The 19,126-nt window shown below is 43.3% G+C and overlaps 1 protein-coding gene across 3 annotated transcripts in view; it reads right to left on the reverse strand.

Moving 5' to 3' along the window:
• kdm4b (lysine (K)-specific demethylase 4B) overlaps window positions 1-19,126 on the reverse strand; it is a 1,116,292-nt gene that overhangs the window by 347,868 nt on the left and 749,298 nt on the right. For all 3 annotated transcript variants that reach the window (XM_072482756.1, XM_072482755.1, XM_072482757.1), the window contains one exon: window positions 16,158-16,295. In XM_072482756.1, coding sequence (XP_072338857.1) covers window positions 16,158-16,295 — 138 coding nt within the window. The remainder of the gene's footprint in view (window positions 1-16,157; window positions 16,296-19,126) is intronic.

The following is a 19,126-nucleotide window of genomic DNA, read 5'->3' on the forward strand; positions in this document are numbered from 1 at the left end:
AGTTTTTTTTCCTCCAGTCGGAACTCGTCAGTTTCAGAGAATCATTCACCTTCCAAGGCTACACTCTGAATTTCTCCCGCTCACAGGTCCCGAAGTGAAGGCCTCAGAATCCCCGAGGTACGTTTTTTATATCACTTACCTTCCCAGGCTGCTCTCTGAATTTCTCCCACTCACAGCTCCCGAAGTGAAGGCCTCAGAATCTCAGAGGTAATTCTTTTTATATCACTCACCTTCCCAGGCTGCACTCTGAATTTCTCCCGCTCACCACTCCAGAACTTACTAAAAAAGTGACTACTGTTCACTAATATAACTAACAAGTGGTTTTGTAAAGATTGTTTAAAGTCAGATATTTAAAATCAAGTTATGTGCAAAAGAAACTGCTTATTGCTTTTTTTTTTTAAATGATAAACCCATTCAGCTGTTATAATCAAACTGCACAACATTTTCACTTAATATATTAAAGAATAGAAAAGTAAAATATATAATTTTAAAACAATTACATTCTAAAAGGCTGCACAATTGCACCCTGACATGCAAATGACTTTGAATGGAAATTTGAGAAAATCCACATTTCAAGACTAGTGGAATTTGTAATTGGATCACCAATTGTGCTCGAAGCAGAAACTCTTCCCCTGGTATATTTCAATAAAGTTTTCATGGCTGTTCTGCTGGAATGTAATTTTATTAGCTGTTTAAGTGATTAAGTTCTTCAAACACTAATGTTGATGTTTGGTTGATTCTGTTCATGCTTTGTGCATTGATCACATTACTTTTTGCCTTTTACAAAATCCCAAACATTCCTTACTTTTAATGAAGTATCCATTTCTCCTCTTCATCGGAAAGCCCAGAATTGTGGCAACGTATGTTTCTCCATGGGTAGCTGCAACCAAAGATGCTTCAGAGTGGTTATTCTTTAGCATGAATCCAAAGAGTGATTGTTGGCTGTGATGAATGTCCACCATGCTGAAGTCCTGTTCTCACCTGAAGCCCACACCATATGCGTTTTAATAGGAAATACTGGATAGTGAATAGCAACATCACGAGATGGTTTTCCTTGACCTTTCCTTACTTTTCCTGGGGCAATTAAAGTCCTGCCGTTACCCTTGATAAATCAGCTAAATCCCCACAAACAAGGGGTGGAACCTGGGGCATCCCTGCTTCATACAACTGAGCATCACATTGTATTTAGTCATAGGGAACACAAATACATCTGTTTGTATTCTCAAAACAATGAGTGAGATCTTCTGGTTGTTCGCGCCGTTGGGATCTTCCAGACCACCAAGCTGCAGTTCCGCCACGGGTTTCCCAGCGTTACGGGATGGATTAAATGGGAAATCCCATCGACGGTGGCTGGATCTGAAGATCCCATCACCAGCCAACGGCGAGTCGCCTTCCGCCACCGAGCAACACACTGCGGGGGAGGCCAAAGAATCACACCCAATGTGTCAATGTCACCAACATGCCTCATTGCCTTCGAATGGAAATCTCAACGTATCTGCCATGTTGGCAACAATCAGCCTAAAATATACAAACATCTATCAAAAGTAGGTAGCTAATAAGATAGTAAACATCAACAGCCCATGACTTATTTTCCTGCCTTAAAATATAAAGTCAAGGTCCATTGCAGTGGCGGCGATGTGCTGAGTAGACGCATATCTGGTGACTCTACTCCCAAACGAACCTAGCAGAGGAAATTTATCGGGAATTTCAGCTTAAAAAGTCCACCAGAACCCAGTCAAAGGCGAAAGGTACACAAATGGATTACGAGTGGAAAGAATAACAAATCGAAGGGGCGGCGAGGTGCAAGAAGCAGCATCGAAGGAAAAGCGCAGGAGCGGTGGGTGCGCAAGCAGGCGGCCCCACGAAACGGGCCGGATGTTCAGGCGAACCTGGAAGAGGAAAAAATGGGGAACCAAACAATGGAGCAGGAACAGGACGTGGCAACCATCATGCCCTCCGCACAGGGAGTGGAGAAGCGTGCTGAAAAGGGAGCTAAACGCCATAAAAGGAGGCAATCGGGACGGAGATGACGAAGGAGGTGCTGTCGGAGGCGACAGACAAAATGCAGCGAACCATCGAAGACCTGGGAAGGAATGTGGAGGCGCAGGAGAAAACGATCATGGAGTTGGAGAAGGCCACTTCGGACCAGAGTGACAGGATTGTAGCTCTGGAAACCGAGGTGAGAAGGTTGGCAACGATCCAGGGGAGCCTAAGAGGGAAAGTGGAAGACCAGGAAAACAGGTCCAGACGGCAGAATGTCAGAATAGTGGGTCTGCCAGAGAGGATAGAGGGCAGAGACACAATGGGCTACATCACCAAAATGCTGGAAAAGCTAGTGGGAAGGGAGGGCTTTCCAAACCCCCAGAAATGGTCAGAGTGCACAGGTCGCTTCGACCCAAGCCCAAACCGGGGAGCAGCCCAGAGTGATTATCGCGAAGCTGCACCGGTTCCAGGACCGGGAAAAAAATCCTCAGGTGGGCCCGTCAGGCGAAATTGTGCACGTGGGAAGGGAAGAATATAAGGGTGTACCAGGATATTGGGGCAGACCTGGCAAAAAGAAGAGCTGAGTTCAACAGCGCAAAATCAGCCCTCTACAAAAGTAGGGTGGGATTTGGGATGTTGTCCCCGGCCAAACTCTGTGTAACATTCAAGGGAAAGGCACTGTATTTTAACACCCCAGCGGAGGCTGATGAGTTTGTTAAATCGGACAAATTGGGGGAGGAACAGCCGCAACAGTAATGAAAGCCACAGGGGTGAAAAGGAAAAGAAGAATCGGAACAAAGAGCGGAGGATAGACCACAAACAGAGATAATAATCGCAGGAACTGTACACATTTGTTTTCTGTTTTGCGCAAGACTGTGCTGCCTCGTTTTCGGGCTCGTTTCTTCTCTCAATGCGATTGGGGGGGGCAAGGGCGAGACAAGGACTGGAGGGAGGAAGGTAAAGCAGGGCCAGAGCTGGGCAAGTACTGGGAGGGGAGCCACCATACTAGCGAAGAGGGCTAACAGGGGAGGGCAGGAAGAAAGGGGGCCATGGCGCACCTCTCAGGGGAGAGGGCGCCTGGCACAAAGGGGGGGGGGGAGAGAAGTGGGGGAAGAACACAGGGTGTGGACAGAGGAACAGGGGCTGTGGAGAGGTGTCGGGGAGGAGAGCAGAGCAAAGAGAAGCAAAGAGAAGGTGGCGGTCGAGAAACAGAACGGACACAGGCCTCAGCAGGCATGGAGGGGGGGGGGGGGGGGAGGAACCAAGATGGTGCCGCAAACAGCAACTCGGGAGGGCATCAGGGCGACGGGAGACTCCAGAGTGCAGGGGCGCATCTACATGACGTACACATATCTGGCGGCTATGTTGGACACCCCCTGGACAAAGGGAAACCTCGGAGCGCTGGGGCCTGACCTCATGGTGAGAGCGGCGGCCGTGGCCATTTTGGACGGCACCCTAACAAAGGGAAACCCCGGAGTGCAGGGGTACGCCCACCAGCTACGTATGTGTGATCCCGCAGAACCGGGGGGTCAGAAACCCACCACCAGGATTGTTACCTGGAATGTAAGGGGACTCAACGGCCAGTGAAAAGATCCAGAGTCTTCGCCCACCTAAAAAACCTAAAAGCAGACATAATCTACTTACAAGAGACGCACCTGAGGGAGAAGGACCGACTGCTAGTAAGGAAGTGCTGGGTGGGACAGACGTACCATTCATGTTACGGGATGAGGGCTAGGGGGGTTGTAATATTAATTAATAAGAGGACGAGGTTTACAGAAACCAAGACAGTTACGGACCCAGGGGGGCGGTAGGTCAAGGTCAGCGGTGTCCAGGAAGGGGCACCGGTCGTACTGGTAAATGTGTACACTCTCAACTGGGGCGACACAGAATTCATAAAGAAGACCATGGCGGAAATTCCCGACATTGACACACACCGACTGATTATGGGGGCGACTTTAACTGCGTGCAGGACCAACTGACCAACCAAACCCCAGAGCAGGGAAAAAGACTGGCATAGCTAGGGAACTAGGAGCTTTCATGGAGCAGATGGGGGCAGTGGACCCATGGAGGTTCCTGCACCCAGGAGAAAAGGAATTATCACACTTTTCACAAGTGCACAAGGTGTACACCCGTATCGACTTCTTTGCCGTCGGGAAATCGGTGCTTCCAGGGATCACGGAAGCTGAATGTTCTGCGATCGTTATCTCCAACCACACTCCACACTACATGGATGTGAGGTTGGAGACAGGCTGTGCCCAGTGCCCCACGTAGAGGCTGGACACGGACCTCCTGGCCGACAAGGCCTTCTGCCAAAAAATATCGCGGGCCATAGGCGACTAAGTTAGTAACAACCAAAACAGTGAGGTCTCGCTCTCCACGTTTTGGGAGGCACTGAAGGAAGTGATTAGAGGAGAGATCATAGCCTACAAGGCAAGCAGAGATAGGGAAGAGAGGGTGGCCAGGCAACAACTGGTGGACTCCATTCTGGAAGTCGACAGAAAATACTCCGAGGCCCCGACCGTCAAGCTGCTGGTGGAGAGGAAAAGCTGCAAATGACTTTAACCTGCTAGCCACCAGGAAAGCAGTGTACCAACTCCGCCAGACATGGGGGCACCTTCTACGAACACGGAGACAAGGCTGGCCACCTATTGGCTCACCAGCTGAGAAAGCAGTCAGCCACAAGGGAAATAGCACATGTAAAGAATAGCAGAGGCAGACTGGTAACAGAACCAAAGGAGGTCTATCGGGCAGTTCAGACCTTCCTCCAGGGGCTGTACACCTCCGAGCCTCCCAATGGGGAAGCGGGGATGAAACAGTTCCTGGACGGACTGGAATTACCAGTTGTGGGGGAAGACAGACCCCGGGGGGGGGGGGGGGGGGGGGGGAAGAGAGAGAGAGAGAGAGAGAGAGAGAGAGAGAGAGAGAGAGAGAGAGAGAGAGAGAGAGAGAGAGAGAGAGAGAGAGAGAGCAGGAAGCACTCATAGATTTGGGAGAAATCATGGACAGCATCAGCTTCATGCAGGCGAGGAAGGCACCGGACCCGACGGGTTCCTGGCGAACTTCTACAAAGAATTTGCACCAGTCCTGGCCCCACACCTAAGGGACATGTTTGCGGACTCACTGGCAAGGGGCACCCTGCCCCCCATGCTAGCAGCGCAGGCCTAAATTGCACTGATACCCAAAAAAGATAAAGACCCGACGGAATGTGGATCATACAGACCCATTTCACTGCTGAAGGTGGACGCAAAAATACTCGCAGAATTTGCAGCCAAAAGGCTGCGTACCAGAGGTGGTCGCAGAGGACCAAACCAGCTTTGTCAAGGGTAGGCAGCTCACAGCGAACATCAGGTGGCTGCTGAACATAATAATGACCACCCCCGGGGAGAGAACCAGAGGTGATTGTCTCCCTGGACGCAGAAAAGACCTTTGACAGAGTCGAGTGGAACTACCTCCTCGAGGTACTGGAACGGTTTGGGCTAGGAACGGCGTTCACCGCCTGGGTGAGGCTCCTGTACAACGCTCCCGTTGTCCGAACTAACACCACCAGCTCGGAATACCTCCAGCTACACAGAGGAACAAGACAGGGCTGCCCCCTGTCCCCACTCTTGTTCGCGCTAGTGATCGAACCCCTGCCGATCGCCCTGTGGGACGCGAAAAGTTGGAAGGTAAGGAGACAGAGAGCACAGAGTTTCACTCTATGCAGATGACCTGCTCCTTTATGTCTCGAAGCCTCAGGAGGAACTAAAGGCAATACTGCAAATCCTGAAAGAGTTTGGAACCTTTTTGGGCTACAAACTTAACGTGGACAAAAGTGAGACATTCCCAGTGAACCCGAATGGGGGAGGAGCAGAGCTGGAGGGGCTCCCGTTTAAAATGGCCCAGAACAGATTCAGCAGGTCTGGCAGCATCTGTAGGGAGAGAAAAGAGCTAACATTTCGAGTCCAGATGACCCTTTGTCAAAGCTAAAATGCATAGAAAGTGGGAAATATTTATACTATGTGGTGAGGGAATGAAAGATGAGTCATAGCCACAGAAACCAAGGGAAAGAGTGCTAATAATATATTAGAAACCAAGAGAAAAGACTGCTAATGGCAGTCCCCAAAGAGAATAAAATGTGTGAAAGGCCAAACACAGAGACACTAAAATCAGAGGGTAAGCTGTGACAGAAGTAGGAAGGGAAGGGGAAACAAAGGGAAGAAAAGGTAAGGAGAGGGGGAATAAGGATGACCATCCAGTTGCAACAATAAATGTGTGCCATCCAATTACCAAAATTGCTCACTATTTCATGCATTTTTATGAATCATTGCTTTAGAATTGACATATAAAATAATACACAGTGTGTCTGTTCAATAAAGGTAATCACTAAGTAATTTTTTTGAAAAATCATTACCATCTCCTCAAATGTCAGTCAAAATTAAAAAGCATTTCAGACAATGACAGCTTAAAAAAATACACTATTTTTTTAACAAATCTACAAATTGGTCCAGGCACAAGGAAACATAATGAATCTATGAGAAACATTTCTTGGCTTGCACAGTGAAGCAGCAAGGAGATTCAATAATACCTTTGAGGAAATGTTTCAAATATGAAAGTTCTGAATGTCAGGCCAAAGAAGTTACTGAGGTTTGAATGCTACCTTTCTCGATTTTGAACATGGTAAAATGATTACATGTGAAGGATGAGGCCATTAACTTGCAACCCGTTGCGAACACCATGTAATGTATTCAGTCTCTGCGCATTAAAAAAAATTCCAAACAAGAATTTTTTTACTAAAATTGAATCCCTACAATCAAGTGGTTAATGAAGCTTATGATCGTGAAATTAACCTGTTGCAATGCTCAAAAAATCTATTCAAGGTCCACAATTGAAACCAGGTCTTAAAAATATAATCCACAATTGTAAACAAGGAAGGTTAAGAAGCTGGTCATTCCTTCAGGACTGCAGGAGTTGAAAATCCAGACTGGCTGCATATTTATAACATAAATGTTGCATTCGGATGGAAGTCAACTCCCATCTGTTCTATTCAAGAAACAGAAACCATGCAGAAGAGTCATACTGGATTTGATGCATTAACTCTAGTTTCTCTCTAGATTCAGTCAGACCGGCAGAGCTTTTCCACCACTTTGCTTTTATTCTGCGTATCACAGTATTACCTAAAAATGGCTATAGAGTTCCGATCGTGACAACTGATTATTGACATGAGTGGTTACCTGTGCACCAATACACGACAATCCCAACTAAAACTTGTTAGTTGAATCAGAAGTCAAGGCAAGATTTGTATCGTCCCCCCCCCCCCCCCCCTCGTTCAAGTGCGTCAATATTTAAAGTGGGTCCCGTGTAAGAAAAATTTTTGAAAATCACTGCATTATTGTAACAGACTTCCTCGAGCAAAATTGACATGCAGGGGTCAGCACAGTTTATTACCACTGAGATGCCAGCTGGCTCTCATCCTGTTCAGCACCACTCCTACACAGTTAACCATATGTTCCTGCAGGTCCCCAAGCAATTTAGGGAAATACTCTACTACCCCATCATCAAATTGCTTGAATAAAACTTTATTAGGCCTGTAAGTGCTTTTCTTCAAGATAAGAGTTTCATATCGAGAATTGTAATGTGAGTAAAAGGACAGAGAGCAACGGAATGCAAATCAGGATTTTCTGGCACAGATCTAAGACTGCATAGCAATACCTCCACAAATAAATACTCAAAGTGAGAAATTTCTTTGAAGTGAACAGGAACTAACTAATGCTCAGCCTAGATTATACACTTGTTTGTAACATTGGCAGCTAAAATTACAATCACAAATAATGTCACACCCTGCATAGAATCCACAGTGGTCATTAGCATTCCATTGAATGTCGACACAAAAAGTTATACTTCACACTAAATCTGAAATACTCTACAATGTATGCATCTGCTCCAAAACATTAGAAATTTGCAAGTCTTTTCAATATGAGCATTACAAACCGCCCCAAATGTACTTTGGTGACAATGAAAATCAAGACCAAGAATTCATCAACAAAAAAGGAAGTTAACTGCTGATAGGGATAGAATTCCTAGACCTTCTAATAAAGTACAAGAGAAGTGCAGCAGGCACAATGTTTTCTTTCACTCACACTAGTTAAATTTTTACTTTCCAAAACCAAGAAACTTTAGCTGAAGAGCCAGGGAATAGCTTCAACATACAGCAAAGAAATCAAGATATGAGAAGAACAGTAAGAATTGGAGAAGCAGCAGCAAGCCAAGAAGCTGAAATGGAAACAGAAAATAATGGAAGAAATTAGTAGATCAGGCAGTATCTGTGAAGAGATAAATAATGTTAATGCTTCAGGTCGATGATCTTTCATCAGAACTTTTAATCACTTTTTAAGCAATTAGAGGCAGGAAAAGTGGAGAGGGAAAAACAAATAGTGAGACCCGAAATAGGGTGGAAGGTGAGAGTAATTAAATGATAAAAGGGATGATGGTGATAAAAGGGATGATGGTGTAAGATGAAAATAGATGGTAATCAAAATGATAAGATGAATGCTGCAATTATACAGGGCCTTGGTGAGGCCACATTCTAGTGTGCAGTTTTGGTCTCCTTTTCTGAGGAAGGATGTTCTTGCTCTCGAGGGAGTTCAGCGAAGGTTTACCAGACTGATTCCAGGGATGGTGGGACTGTCATATGAGGAGAGAGTGACTAAGTTAGGATTGTTCTCACAGGAGTTCAGGAGAATGAAGGGGGATCTCATAGAGACGCACAAAATTCTAACAGGACTACACAGGGAAGATGTTCCCAATGGTGGGTATGTCCAGAACCAGGGGTCATAGTCTGACGATTCAGGGTACACCATTTCGGACAGAGATGAGCAGACATTTCTTCACCCAAAGAGTGGTGAGCATGTGGAATTCATTACCACAGGAGGTAGTTGATGCTAAAACATTGAATATATTCAAGAGGCAGCTAGATATAGCACTTGGGGAGAATGCGATCAAAGGCTATGGGAAAAAAGCAGGATTAGGCTTTGAGTTGGATGATCAGCCATGATCGTGATAAATAGCGGAGCAGGCTCGATGGGCCAGAAGGCCTCCTCCTGCTCCTATCTTCTATTTATGTATGTAAGAGAGGATAACAGAATCATCAAAGCTGACATCTGAACAAATGGCAGCAGAGGTTATTATATGAAATTTTTGAACTTGATGTCAAGTCCTAAAGGTTGTAAAGTGGCTGTGTGAAAGATGAGATGCTGCTCCTTGACCTAACACTGAGCTTCACTGAAACAGTGTAGGAGGCCAAGGACCAAGAAGTCAGACTGGTGGAGAGCTGAAATGACAGGCAACCGGAAATTTAATGTCACGCTTGTGAACTGAACAGAGATGTTCCACAAAGCCTGTGTTTGTAGATCATGCAGAGCTTGTATTGTGAATAGTCAATACGGTATACAATACTAAATTGCAAGTACAAGTAATTCACTATTTCACCTTGAATGAGTGTTTGGGGCCTGAGACAGTGGAAAGGAAGGTGAAAGACTCGGGGAGTGATTACCCGCCACGTATGATTTACCAGCACTGCCACGTATGATTTACCAGCACTGCCAGGGTGCCTGGGTGGCACTGCCAGGGTGATAGTTCGGGGTGCCCAGGTGGCACTGCCAAGGCTCAGGACGGGGTTATGAAGAGTGAGGGATGAAGGGGGCGTATGAAGGGGCCTCATAAAGGTGGGGTGGGGCTGGGTTAAGGGTGGGGGTCCTGCAAGGAGGGAGTCTGAAAGGGGAGATTGGGAGGCCTGAAAAGGGGTGTCCTCAGCGACCCCAGAGCAGGGTGTCCTCACTTGCAGAGGTGTCCTCACTTGCAGAGGTGTCCTTACTTGCAGAGGTGTCCTCACTTGCAGAGGTGTCCTCACTTTCAGGGGCGTGAGGTAATGCGCATGTATGTGGGGGGTGTGACACTGCCTGTGGGTGGGGGATGTGGGGAACCCTCAAGCTCACTTAAGAGATTGGGCACCTTTCGAAAATGGCGGCCCGATCTTGGAGGAGCCAGTCTGGCCAGTTCCCCAGTGATGAAAAGTGGGCTTGACCGGGGAGAAATTCCTCAAGGCCCAAGAAAGTGACTAAAGTGTGATTGAATAGCGGTGTGGCTCTCACCCAAAAAATCGGCAAGACACCCCGCCAAACACGTCCAAAATGACTCTTCGAAACCTTTTGGTTGAATTCTGCCCTAGACGTTGCATTTCCTGCACATGCATGGGAAGATGCCATGAGAAAGAAATGGGATTTTTGTGATTAAGGAGAAGACCAAGGTCACAGAGAGAGCTGCCCCTTCGGAATTCTGAAAGGTGAGCGGAAGGTGGATCAGCCGGTGCTGATGGAAATGGTGGAGTTGATCTGTTGAATATGGAGGCTGGTGGGGCGGAAGTTGAGGACAAGGGAACTAGAGAGAAGTGTGGAAAATAGAACAGACACAGTAGAGGGCCCTGTCAACCATTGTGGAGGTGAATCCTTGATTGAAGAAAAAGTAAGACAAATCTGAAGCATTGGTACGGAAGGTGATGGAACAAACGTGATGGAGAATGAGAAACTGGGAAAATGGAACAGAGTCCCCACAGGAAGTGGGATGGGTAAATATATAGTTATGGTAGCTGCAAAAGTCAAGGGCTTATAAAGAATATTGGTTGATAGCCAATCGACAGAATGAAGACAGTAAAATAGGGAAAGGAAGAGTCAAAGTTGGAAGCGGACCCATTTATTAGCTCACCACAGTTGAAAAATAGCAATTGCAGACTAGATAAAGACTAGTTTTCCAGACCTGGTGGCAATTCCATATTTAATCTCTGGGATAAGCCTAAATGAGGAAGACTCTGGAGTACTAGCTTCTATTTTTCAATAATGAGAAATACTGCAAGAAGGGAAGAGAGGAAAACTTTAGCTATTTTATTCTTAATAGTTTTAGATTTTGTCAACTGATCAACAATTGTGTTGCAAATCTCAGAATAAACCATAATAGCCCTTTCCATAACAGTCAGATTTGTCTTCAAAGGGTTTTCAACTCCTGTTTCATATTAATACTGCAGCCATTAAGCTTCATGAATGAATGCCAGAGTATTGAGAAAATTACAAGTCAGAAACAGGATGCACAAGACTGGTCTTAAAGTAGGCAACCTATTTGTGCTCTTTTCTGATTAATGGAAATATTATGTTAGATACGTTTGTTCCAGAAAGTAATTTTTTTTCAATATTGTACACAAGTAATTTGAGTCATGACATGTTAAGTGTAGCATGCTAGGAAGGAATGGGTGACTGGTTCTATTGTACACTAAACGCCTAGATTGATTGCTACGATTAGTCAACAACTCGGTTATCATTGTACCATGCAACTACAGGACAGTAGAATGCAAACTAGATGGACTTGGAATTTTATTTGTCTCGCAATTTTAATTTGTATGTGAGTCAGATAAGTTTGTATCACTTATTTGGTTACAGTTATAACTCATACAGATAACTGGAGCAAACAAGAGAATCAAATACTATTTAGGTAATGTTTTTCTTTGCAACTTCTATCCCATACCCAACCAATGGCCCAAAGAGAAAAAAAAGTGTCTGCCTATCACGATTCCCAAAGAGAATTTTAGCAGCTAATACACATCTATTTTCACAGTTTGAGAAATTGGAACAGTTGCCAAATGACAGGACTTTTCCATTTTCATTGCTGGGTAGAACCAATATAACTAAAAATTAACTCAAGCCTAAACTATATAATGTATTATCAATGGTGCATTTCTAAAATACAGACCTCACTTTATAGAAGATCAAGCAATTTGTAATCTTCCTTTGAGTTAAGATCAAATCCCAGTTAATTTGTCTCAATTATAATACTCTTAGAAAACTGTAGGAGTCATCCAGATTGATACTTTCTATATACGCCTCAAAATTTCAAAATAAACAATCCTTAAACTGTTTAATTCTCCGAGCCCAATTGGTTAAATTAGGAAATAAAGTTTCAAGTGTGCAAATCAGTATCTCCAGATATTGAAATAAATCCCATTTATATCCTGGCTTATCTCTCTCTTCCTCTCTCCATGTAGTGTCCTTGGTTGTCCAATCATTGCTAACCATGGCTCAACGATGCCATGTATCACAATTATACAAATAAAAGAATTAGCTCAGTTGGTACAGGGTTTGAACTTGCACCATTGGCATTAATAAGCACGACACTCCAACCAACTGAGCTAACCAGGCTTACTATTTAACTTACACAAGTTAAATAAGATGCTCAGCTGTTTCATTCCCTACACAGAATATTGTGACAAGACAGAACTAAAATTAGACAGAACGGAAGAATCAAGTAATTTACTGTTCAATCTTTATGAAGGGGAATGAATGGTTTGCTTATCTGAGCATCTTGTTTCTAAATTTGGTTCTGTCCCAAGTCCAATTTTTCATGACCCTTTTCAAAACAGGCTTGCTTCAAAATTGAATAGTCTTAGAACAGCCTTCACCCACTGGCTAGAACTCCTTTTGGAACCAATAAAGTCTCATTCATTTCACTAATGTAGCTCCTTCCTGAATTCCAATTTGATGCTCAGCTTTGCTTTTGTCAAACATGGGCTAAAGGCTTGGGTTAGATATGATCCGTATGGCAGATGGTAACACATAAGCCACAAGCACATTGCACAAAGAGATATCATCTACTAATATTTATTGGACAACTGAGTTCCACCACAAGATAATACAGTGCATCAATTTACATTTTAACCTTTAAGAAAATATGTCAATGTTTTAGAGGAGAATGTAGAGGAGATTTGCACCAGAGATGAGAACATTGGTGAGCACTGTTGCTTCACAGCGCCAGGGTCCCAGGTTTAATTCCCGGCTTGGGTCACTGTCTGTGCGGAGTCCGCACATTCTCCCCGTGTCTACGGGGGTTTCTTCCGAATACTCCGGTTTCTTCCCACAAGTCCTGAAAGACGTGCTGTTAGGTAATTTGGGCATTCTGAATTCTCCCTGTGTACCTGAACAGGCGTCAGAGTGTGACAACTAGGGGCTTTTCACAGTAACTCCATTGCAGTGTTACATTTAATGTAAGCCTACTTGTGACAATAAAAATTATAAAGATTATAAAAATATTCAGTTACTTAGAGCAAAGGAGGTTAAGGGAGATTCAATAAAGGATTTCAAATTATGGCGGTTTTGATAAGAGTAGATAGCAGAAACTGTTTACATCGACAGGAAAGTCAGTAAGCAAAGAGCACAGATATAATAAACTGATCAGCAAGAAAGTCAGGAGCGAAGACGATGGGTTGAAATATTTTTATTCTGAGTTATTAGCACAGTAATTAGCACTGTTGTTTCACAGTGTCAGGGTCCCAGGTTCAATTCCTGACTTGAGACACTGTCTGTGCGGAGTCTGCATGTCCTCCCACAAGTCCCGAAATATGTGTTTGTTAGGTGAATTGGACATTCGGAATTCTCCCTCAGTGTACCTGAACAGACGCCGGAGTGGATTTTCACAGTAACTTCATTGCAGTGTTAATGTAAGCTTACTTGTGACAATAATAAAGATTATTATTTAGAATACACTGCCTGAAAGGGTGATGGAGGCAGATTTAATAGTAACTTTCAAAAGGAAGTTGGCTAGATACTTAAAAAGGAAATTATTTGCAGGACCATGGGGAGAAAGCAGAGGTACGGGATAGCACTATTGGAGAGTCAGCACAGTCCCAATGGCCTCATTCTGTGCTATATTATTCTATGATTCCATTGGTCTTATCCAAGTTGTTGACAAGTTTTTAAATTGACATTGTGTACCTTAACATTAAAGATTTTAAATGATCCTGCGTCAAATTCCATATCGTATCACAAAGCTTATATTTTATTCAGGAAAAAGCAAAAGACTACAGATTCTGAAATACAAAATGCTGAAAGTACTTACTGGGTCTGGCAGGCAGCATCCCTGGACACCCATGGTTACTGTTTCAGATTGATGAACTTTTATCAGAACTGGAAAAAGTTGATAACGTAACCAGTTTTAAGGCCCATGTTTTTCCTCGCAGCATTGCCTCTTCTGTCATTTAATCACTCCTGCCCAATTTATCACAGACTTTTCTTTTTGTTCTTTCCTCACAGCCCCCCATCCCTTTTCCCATCTCTGTCCTGGTTTCAAACTAATTTTAACATTGTCCAGTTCTGCTGGAGGATCAGCAACCCGAAATATTCTCTCTTCATTGATGCGTGACCTGTGAGTATTTCTTGAAATTCCTGTTTTTATTTGTCATTTACTTATTTGACACGCACGCTCCCTTCTTTTCAGGACAGATTGTGATATTGCTATTGGGCATTAGAAGAGTTATCAGTTGCTCTGCCTTGTAGAATCATCAAAATTACCCATCGTGACTGTGCTAGCTTCAGGTCAGAGCGGCCTAAATCACAATTTGCTGCTCTTCTCCATCATGAATATTTTTCTTCTTCAACTGTTTATTTTTCTTCTTAAATGGCAAAATTGATTCAGCTTTCATACTTAATAGCCATTACAAAGAAATTTATTATGGGTTATCCAAAACTAATTGCAGTTTTCCAACTGTACCTAATCATCATTTCTTGGCAATTTGACATTATTCTGCATTCATACGTTTATAAATCTCATTCTTCCTTTTTATGTATTTTTCACCTGCGGTCTTGCTTTTAAAGAGCTGTGTTACTGTAATGCTGGATCTCTCATTCAGTTCTTAGTAGCAATAAATTGAATTTTCACGATATTCTTTAAAAACTTAAATGAACCGCACTGAACTGGCAAATCCAAAATGCCTGCCCGTCATATATTATTTGGTGACCTGAATAATTTGGATCAGTCCTGTATTTGTACTTCGCTTCATATTTTAAAAAAAACACACCCATATATTAATGCAGCAAGCTAAAGCCTAAAGTTTGGATACATTTTACAAGATTAATAGTTTGCTGCGTGATGAACTACACTGTACAAAATTGAAGAGTTCTGTGATTAGTCTTGAAATAAGATTACAGGCCTATTAACTTACAGGTTTTTAAATCATTAATTGTTTCACTTATTTTTCACTTCAGTACCATGTAGCCTGAGCTACAAAGTCACAGGGGCACATTGAATGTGCTCGTGAAAGAAAAAACAATCCTTAGGTTTTATCACTAAGTATGCGGCAACTTCCTCACCTTGTACTACCACTCATACATTTGCATGCAAATTGTCATGATATTCAGGTAAACATCATAGCACTTACAAACATACATACTGATGGACAGATCAACGGACCAATCAACACACAACACGACAGCCAATCACAGGCAAGAGCATACACAGTACAAAACAGGGAACACGACACTTCCTGGGCACTCAAGCAGGAGACAGCTCAGGGCACAGAGCTCATTGCAGGCTACTCAGACATCCACCATGTGCTGAGTGCCACTACAAGATAGAATTAGGAATAGGTCCACAGAATCAAGGGTCATGATCAAACTTCAATAAACAGTTTACCAATGAAAATAGATGTTTGAAATAAAACTGCGTTGTACCATTCACAACAGTGTTGGTTCATCTGTGTGGCAGAGCACCCAACACTTCACAAATCACACAAGAGATTTCTGTGGGTAAACTGCCAGGAGGCAGACTTCTCCATTACCTACTCAAGCTATTGCAGCTGGTGCCCTTTATTTTCCAATAGAGCTGATTAATCTGAACAGTTACAACTGGAATTGGCGTCACTTTCACTGTTAATCTCCTGGAATTTGAGAGATGTTTTCGGGAGATTGTTTCAACATTCTGAGCAGGCTGATAATTTGCTTCAAAACAGAGTTAATCGGTCAGCAGTTCAAATCCTGGGAATGCCCATTATTTGTATCAACCATCACCACTACTGGTGAGTGTTTCCCTTCCCTACAGCTAATGGATCGGCTGTTGAATGTAAACAAAGCATTATGGACTCGGTTCGCATTAATCTCTGGCTGATCACAAGGGATAGATGAGGACTTTTACTCCTCTAAATCAACAAAGTAGATGATTTGTGGAGAGTGAAAACAATTGGTGAACAAAACTGCAAATTTATTTGCACATCTCATCTGTATTCGATTACCATGGGAAGTGTTTTAATAACAGCATCCCACAAAAAGGCAGCAACTAACCCAAGCAATTTAGAATTATAACCAGATCAAAATTTATAAGCTCCTTACCTGAGTAGCCATTTTTCCATAATCAATCCAACGAAGTGTGGCAAAGTTTGTTGATTCTGCACAGTTGAACCCATGGTTGAAACCAGCATGATAACCATAAGGAAAGGTGATCATGAACTCTCCAGCCTCCTGTGTAATCTACAATGAAGAAAGTAGAAGCTAATAACCTCAATGTCAGTACTTAAATTCAATGCTAATCAGCAATAGCAATTTCCAACACAGGGGTAATCTCCTCTCTTTCCTCAATCAAATAAGAGATGAATCTAAAGAACTATTCACGGGCAGCATGGCAGCACAGTGGTTAGCACAGTTGCTTCACAGCACCAGGGTCCCAGGTTTGATTCCCGGCTTGGGTCACTGTCTGTGCGGAGTCTGCACGTCCTCCCCGTGTCTGCTTGGATTTCCTCCGGGTGCTCCAGTTTCCTCCCACAGTCCAAAAATGTGCAGGTTAGGTGGGTTGGCTGTGTTAAATTGCCCTTAGTGTCCAAAATGTTAGGTTTCGTTACTGGGTTACGGGGATAGGGTGGAGGCGTTGTCTTAAGTAGGGTGTTCTTTCCAAGGGCTGGTGCAGACTAGGTGGGCCAAATGGCCTCCTGCTGCACTGTAAATTCTATTTCAGTTAATATCACCCAATTTCTGTATAATTTGCAAGAAAAATAAATTCACATTTTATCCCATTGTACAAAATTTGTTGGTGGGGCGAGTGCGGGTGGGTGAGGAACCTACTGATAAAATGGACTCTGGATGGCATTAGATTGATGAATTGAACAGGATTTTCTTGCTCCTATGATCTGTGCCTATTGGTTTTCATCAACATCTTCTGTATCAACCCAGACATTAACAAAGGAGCAGACTCCCAAACAAGCCCAGAGTTGCATGAATAGAAGAGAGCTCTACATTAAAAATATTTTATTCAAAAATCTTCAAGATAAATAAACTGCATCCAGAAGAGATTATTGCTATTTTAAAATTAATTTCTTTATAAAATCCAGTTTTCAGGCCTCTGAATGTGAGTGCAATTCCCATGAAACGCAATTAAAATTAGCAAGAACTACAAAGAAAAGTGGTGTCAGCGCCTGGGAGTTGGCTAGCAGGCATCTGCAAGTGCAAAGCTGACAGCTACTGTGTAAACCACAGACGTAAGGAGTTCTGAGCACATAACAGCCCTTGCTTCTTTTTATATGTCGTGAGAATGGAGACCTTTGATACCAGTCAATATGGTATTCCTGTAGTGTAAAATGAAAGAACATAATTTATGTATTTTTAACTTCATATTTTTAAATTAATTGTTGGATGCAACTATTGCCAAACTGTATTCTACAAATATTCACCCCTCCCAGCCCACAGCACACCCTGCTGAGTCTTTACACCTAAATCACCACTTCCATATTGATCTAAACCGGCACAGAAACAGGCCGTTTGGCATAACCAGTCCATGCTGGAGTATATGCTCCACTCGAGCCACCTCCCATCTATATCGATCATTGTTGTTGTGTTATGTAATTTGGAATAACACAAGCTGCCACTTGATGCAGTTTTGAGTAAAAGATGCTCCAGACTTTGAAGTGAGTTCAATGTGTTTTATTGAACTATTAGCACAGGTCTCAATGAGTTTGACTCTCTACTAATCTAAATGTAGTAAATCAGTCTAACTGAACCAGCCTTGCTCTGAGCCATGTGCTGCGGTGTGATGCTGAGGATACACCCTGTCTCACTCTGTAGATGTTGGTCTGTGGAAAAAGGTGGGTTGTGAGTGCCTCATCCCTTTTATAGTGAGATACCACCCCGGAGTGTCCTGACTGCTCATTGGTCGTGTCCTATTCTACGTGTTCATTAGCTGCATGTTTGCATATCATGACAATCGTAATCTTCTATTCCCTTCTCCCTCAAACACTTGCCAATCCATTCCTGATATGTACATCCATGCATTTCACGTGCACCCTCTCCTGTGTATCCATATCCTTTTTACTAATACGGTGAGTAGAACTGCACACAGTTCAGCTTTTACAGGGAGCATAATGAAGGGAACTGAGTGGAAAAACACTTACAAATGGAGGAAGAGACAAGATTATGGGATTGGCAAGGCACTGAATTTAGTTTTGGACTGCTCACACATCTAGCATAGGCTGCAGGGTCGTCTTCTATGCTGTAAACCTTGGTAATACTTTTGAAGCAGGAAACCTGATAGTGAAACACACCAATAGAATCACTGGATCCGGTGAATGTTATTTCCACGAGCTCCAAATTTGGCTGCAAGAATTGTTGATTAATCTATAATGCAATGTAACTATTTCATTTGTCTTAATTTCTACAAGATACATGCAGTCACAGCCCACCTTGAAGCACCAATTTGGTTCCTGTGCTCTGCTGCAATAGTATGAGAATCCAATCCTCAAGTGATAGTTGTCGCCAATGGCATTGGTGTAAAAACAGGAACAGCTAATAAAGCTCACACGCTATTAAGGTTTAATGTTTGATGAATTTTCCACTCTCTCAGTCACCTCTCTCAAATTTCTTTAGCTCCCATATGCAGCCATGTCCTCCCTATTTGTGGTATCAATAACAAAGGTTTTGAAGTCCTATAAATCTGAGGTTAGGTCAGCCCAACAACCAAGAAGCAGCTGCAAGTTCTCGAAGATCTTTTGGAATGCACCCAACTTCCATCTGACACATAATCAAAAGTTCATGCTTGAGAAAATTTATTAGGCTTGGCAACTTCGCTTCCTCAAGTACTTTGATGTCAAGAACTGTATCTTCCCACTTGATATTTCCAGTACAGCAGATGTGGAAAGAGCCTTCCAAATTTGAGGTATGTCAACATTTTTAGCTTTGCAAGATTGGAGTGAAGTGCTGGCATTTACAGATCTGATGGAGATGGTTGCACAGCAGCGCAGCAAAAATATACTGGCACAATATTACACTGTAACAACTTCTATGCAACTTTTTCATAGAGCACTGATAGCAAATGA

Source organism: Scyliorhinus torazame, chromosome 18 (assembly GCF_047496885.1).
Source record: "Scyliorhinus torazame isolate Kashiwa2021f chromosome 18, sScyTor2.1, whole genome shotgun sequence".
Classification (NCBI taxonomy): domain Eukaryota; kingdom Metazoa; phylum Chordata; class Chondrichthyes; order Carcharhiniformes; family Scyliorhinidae; genus Scyliorhinus; species Scyliorhinus torazame.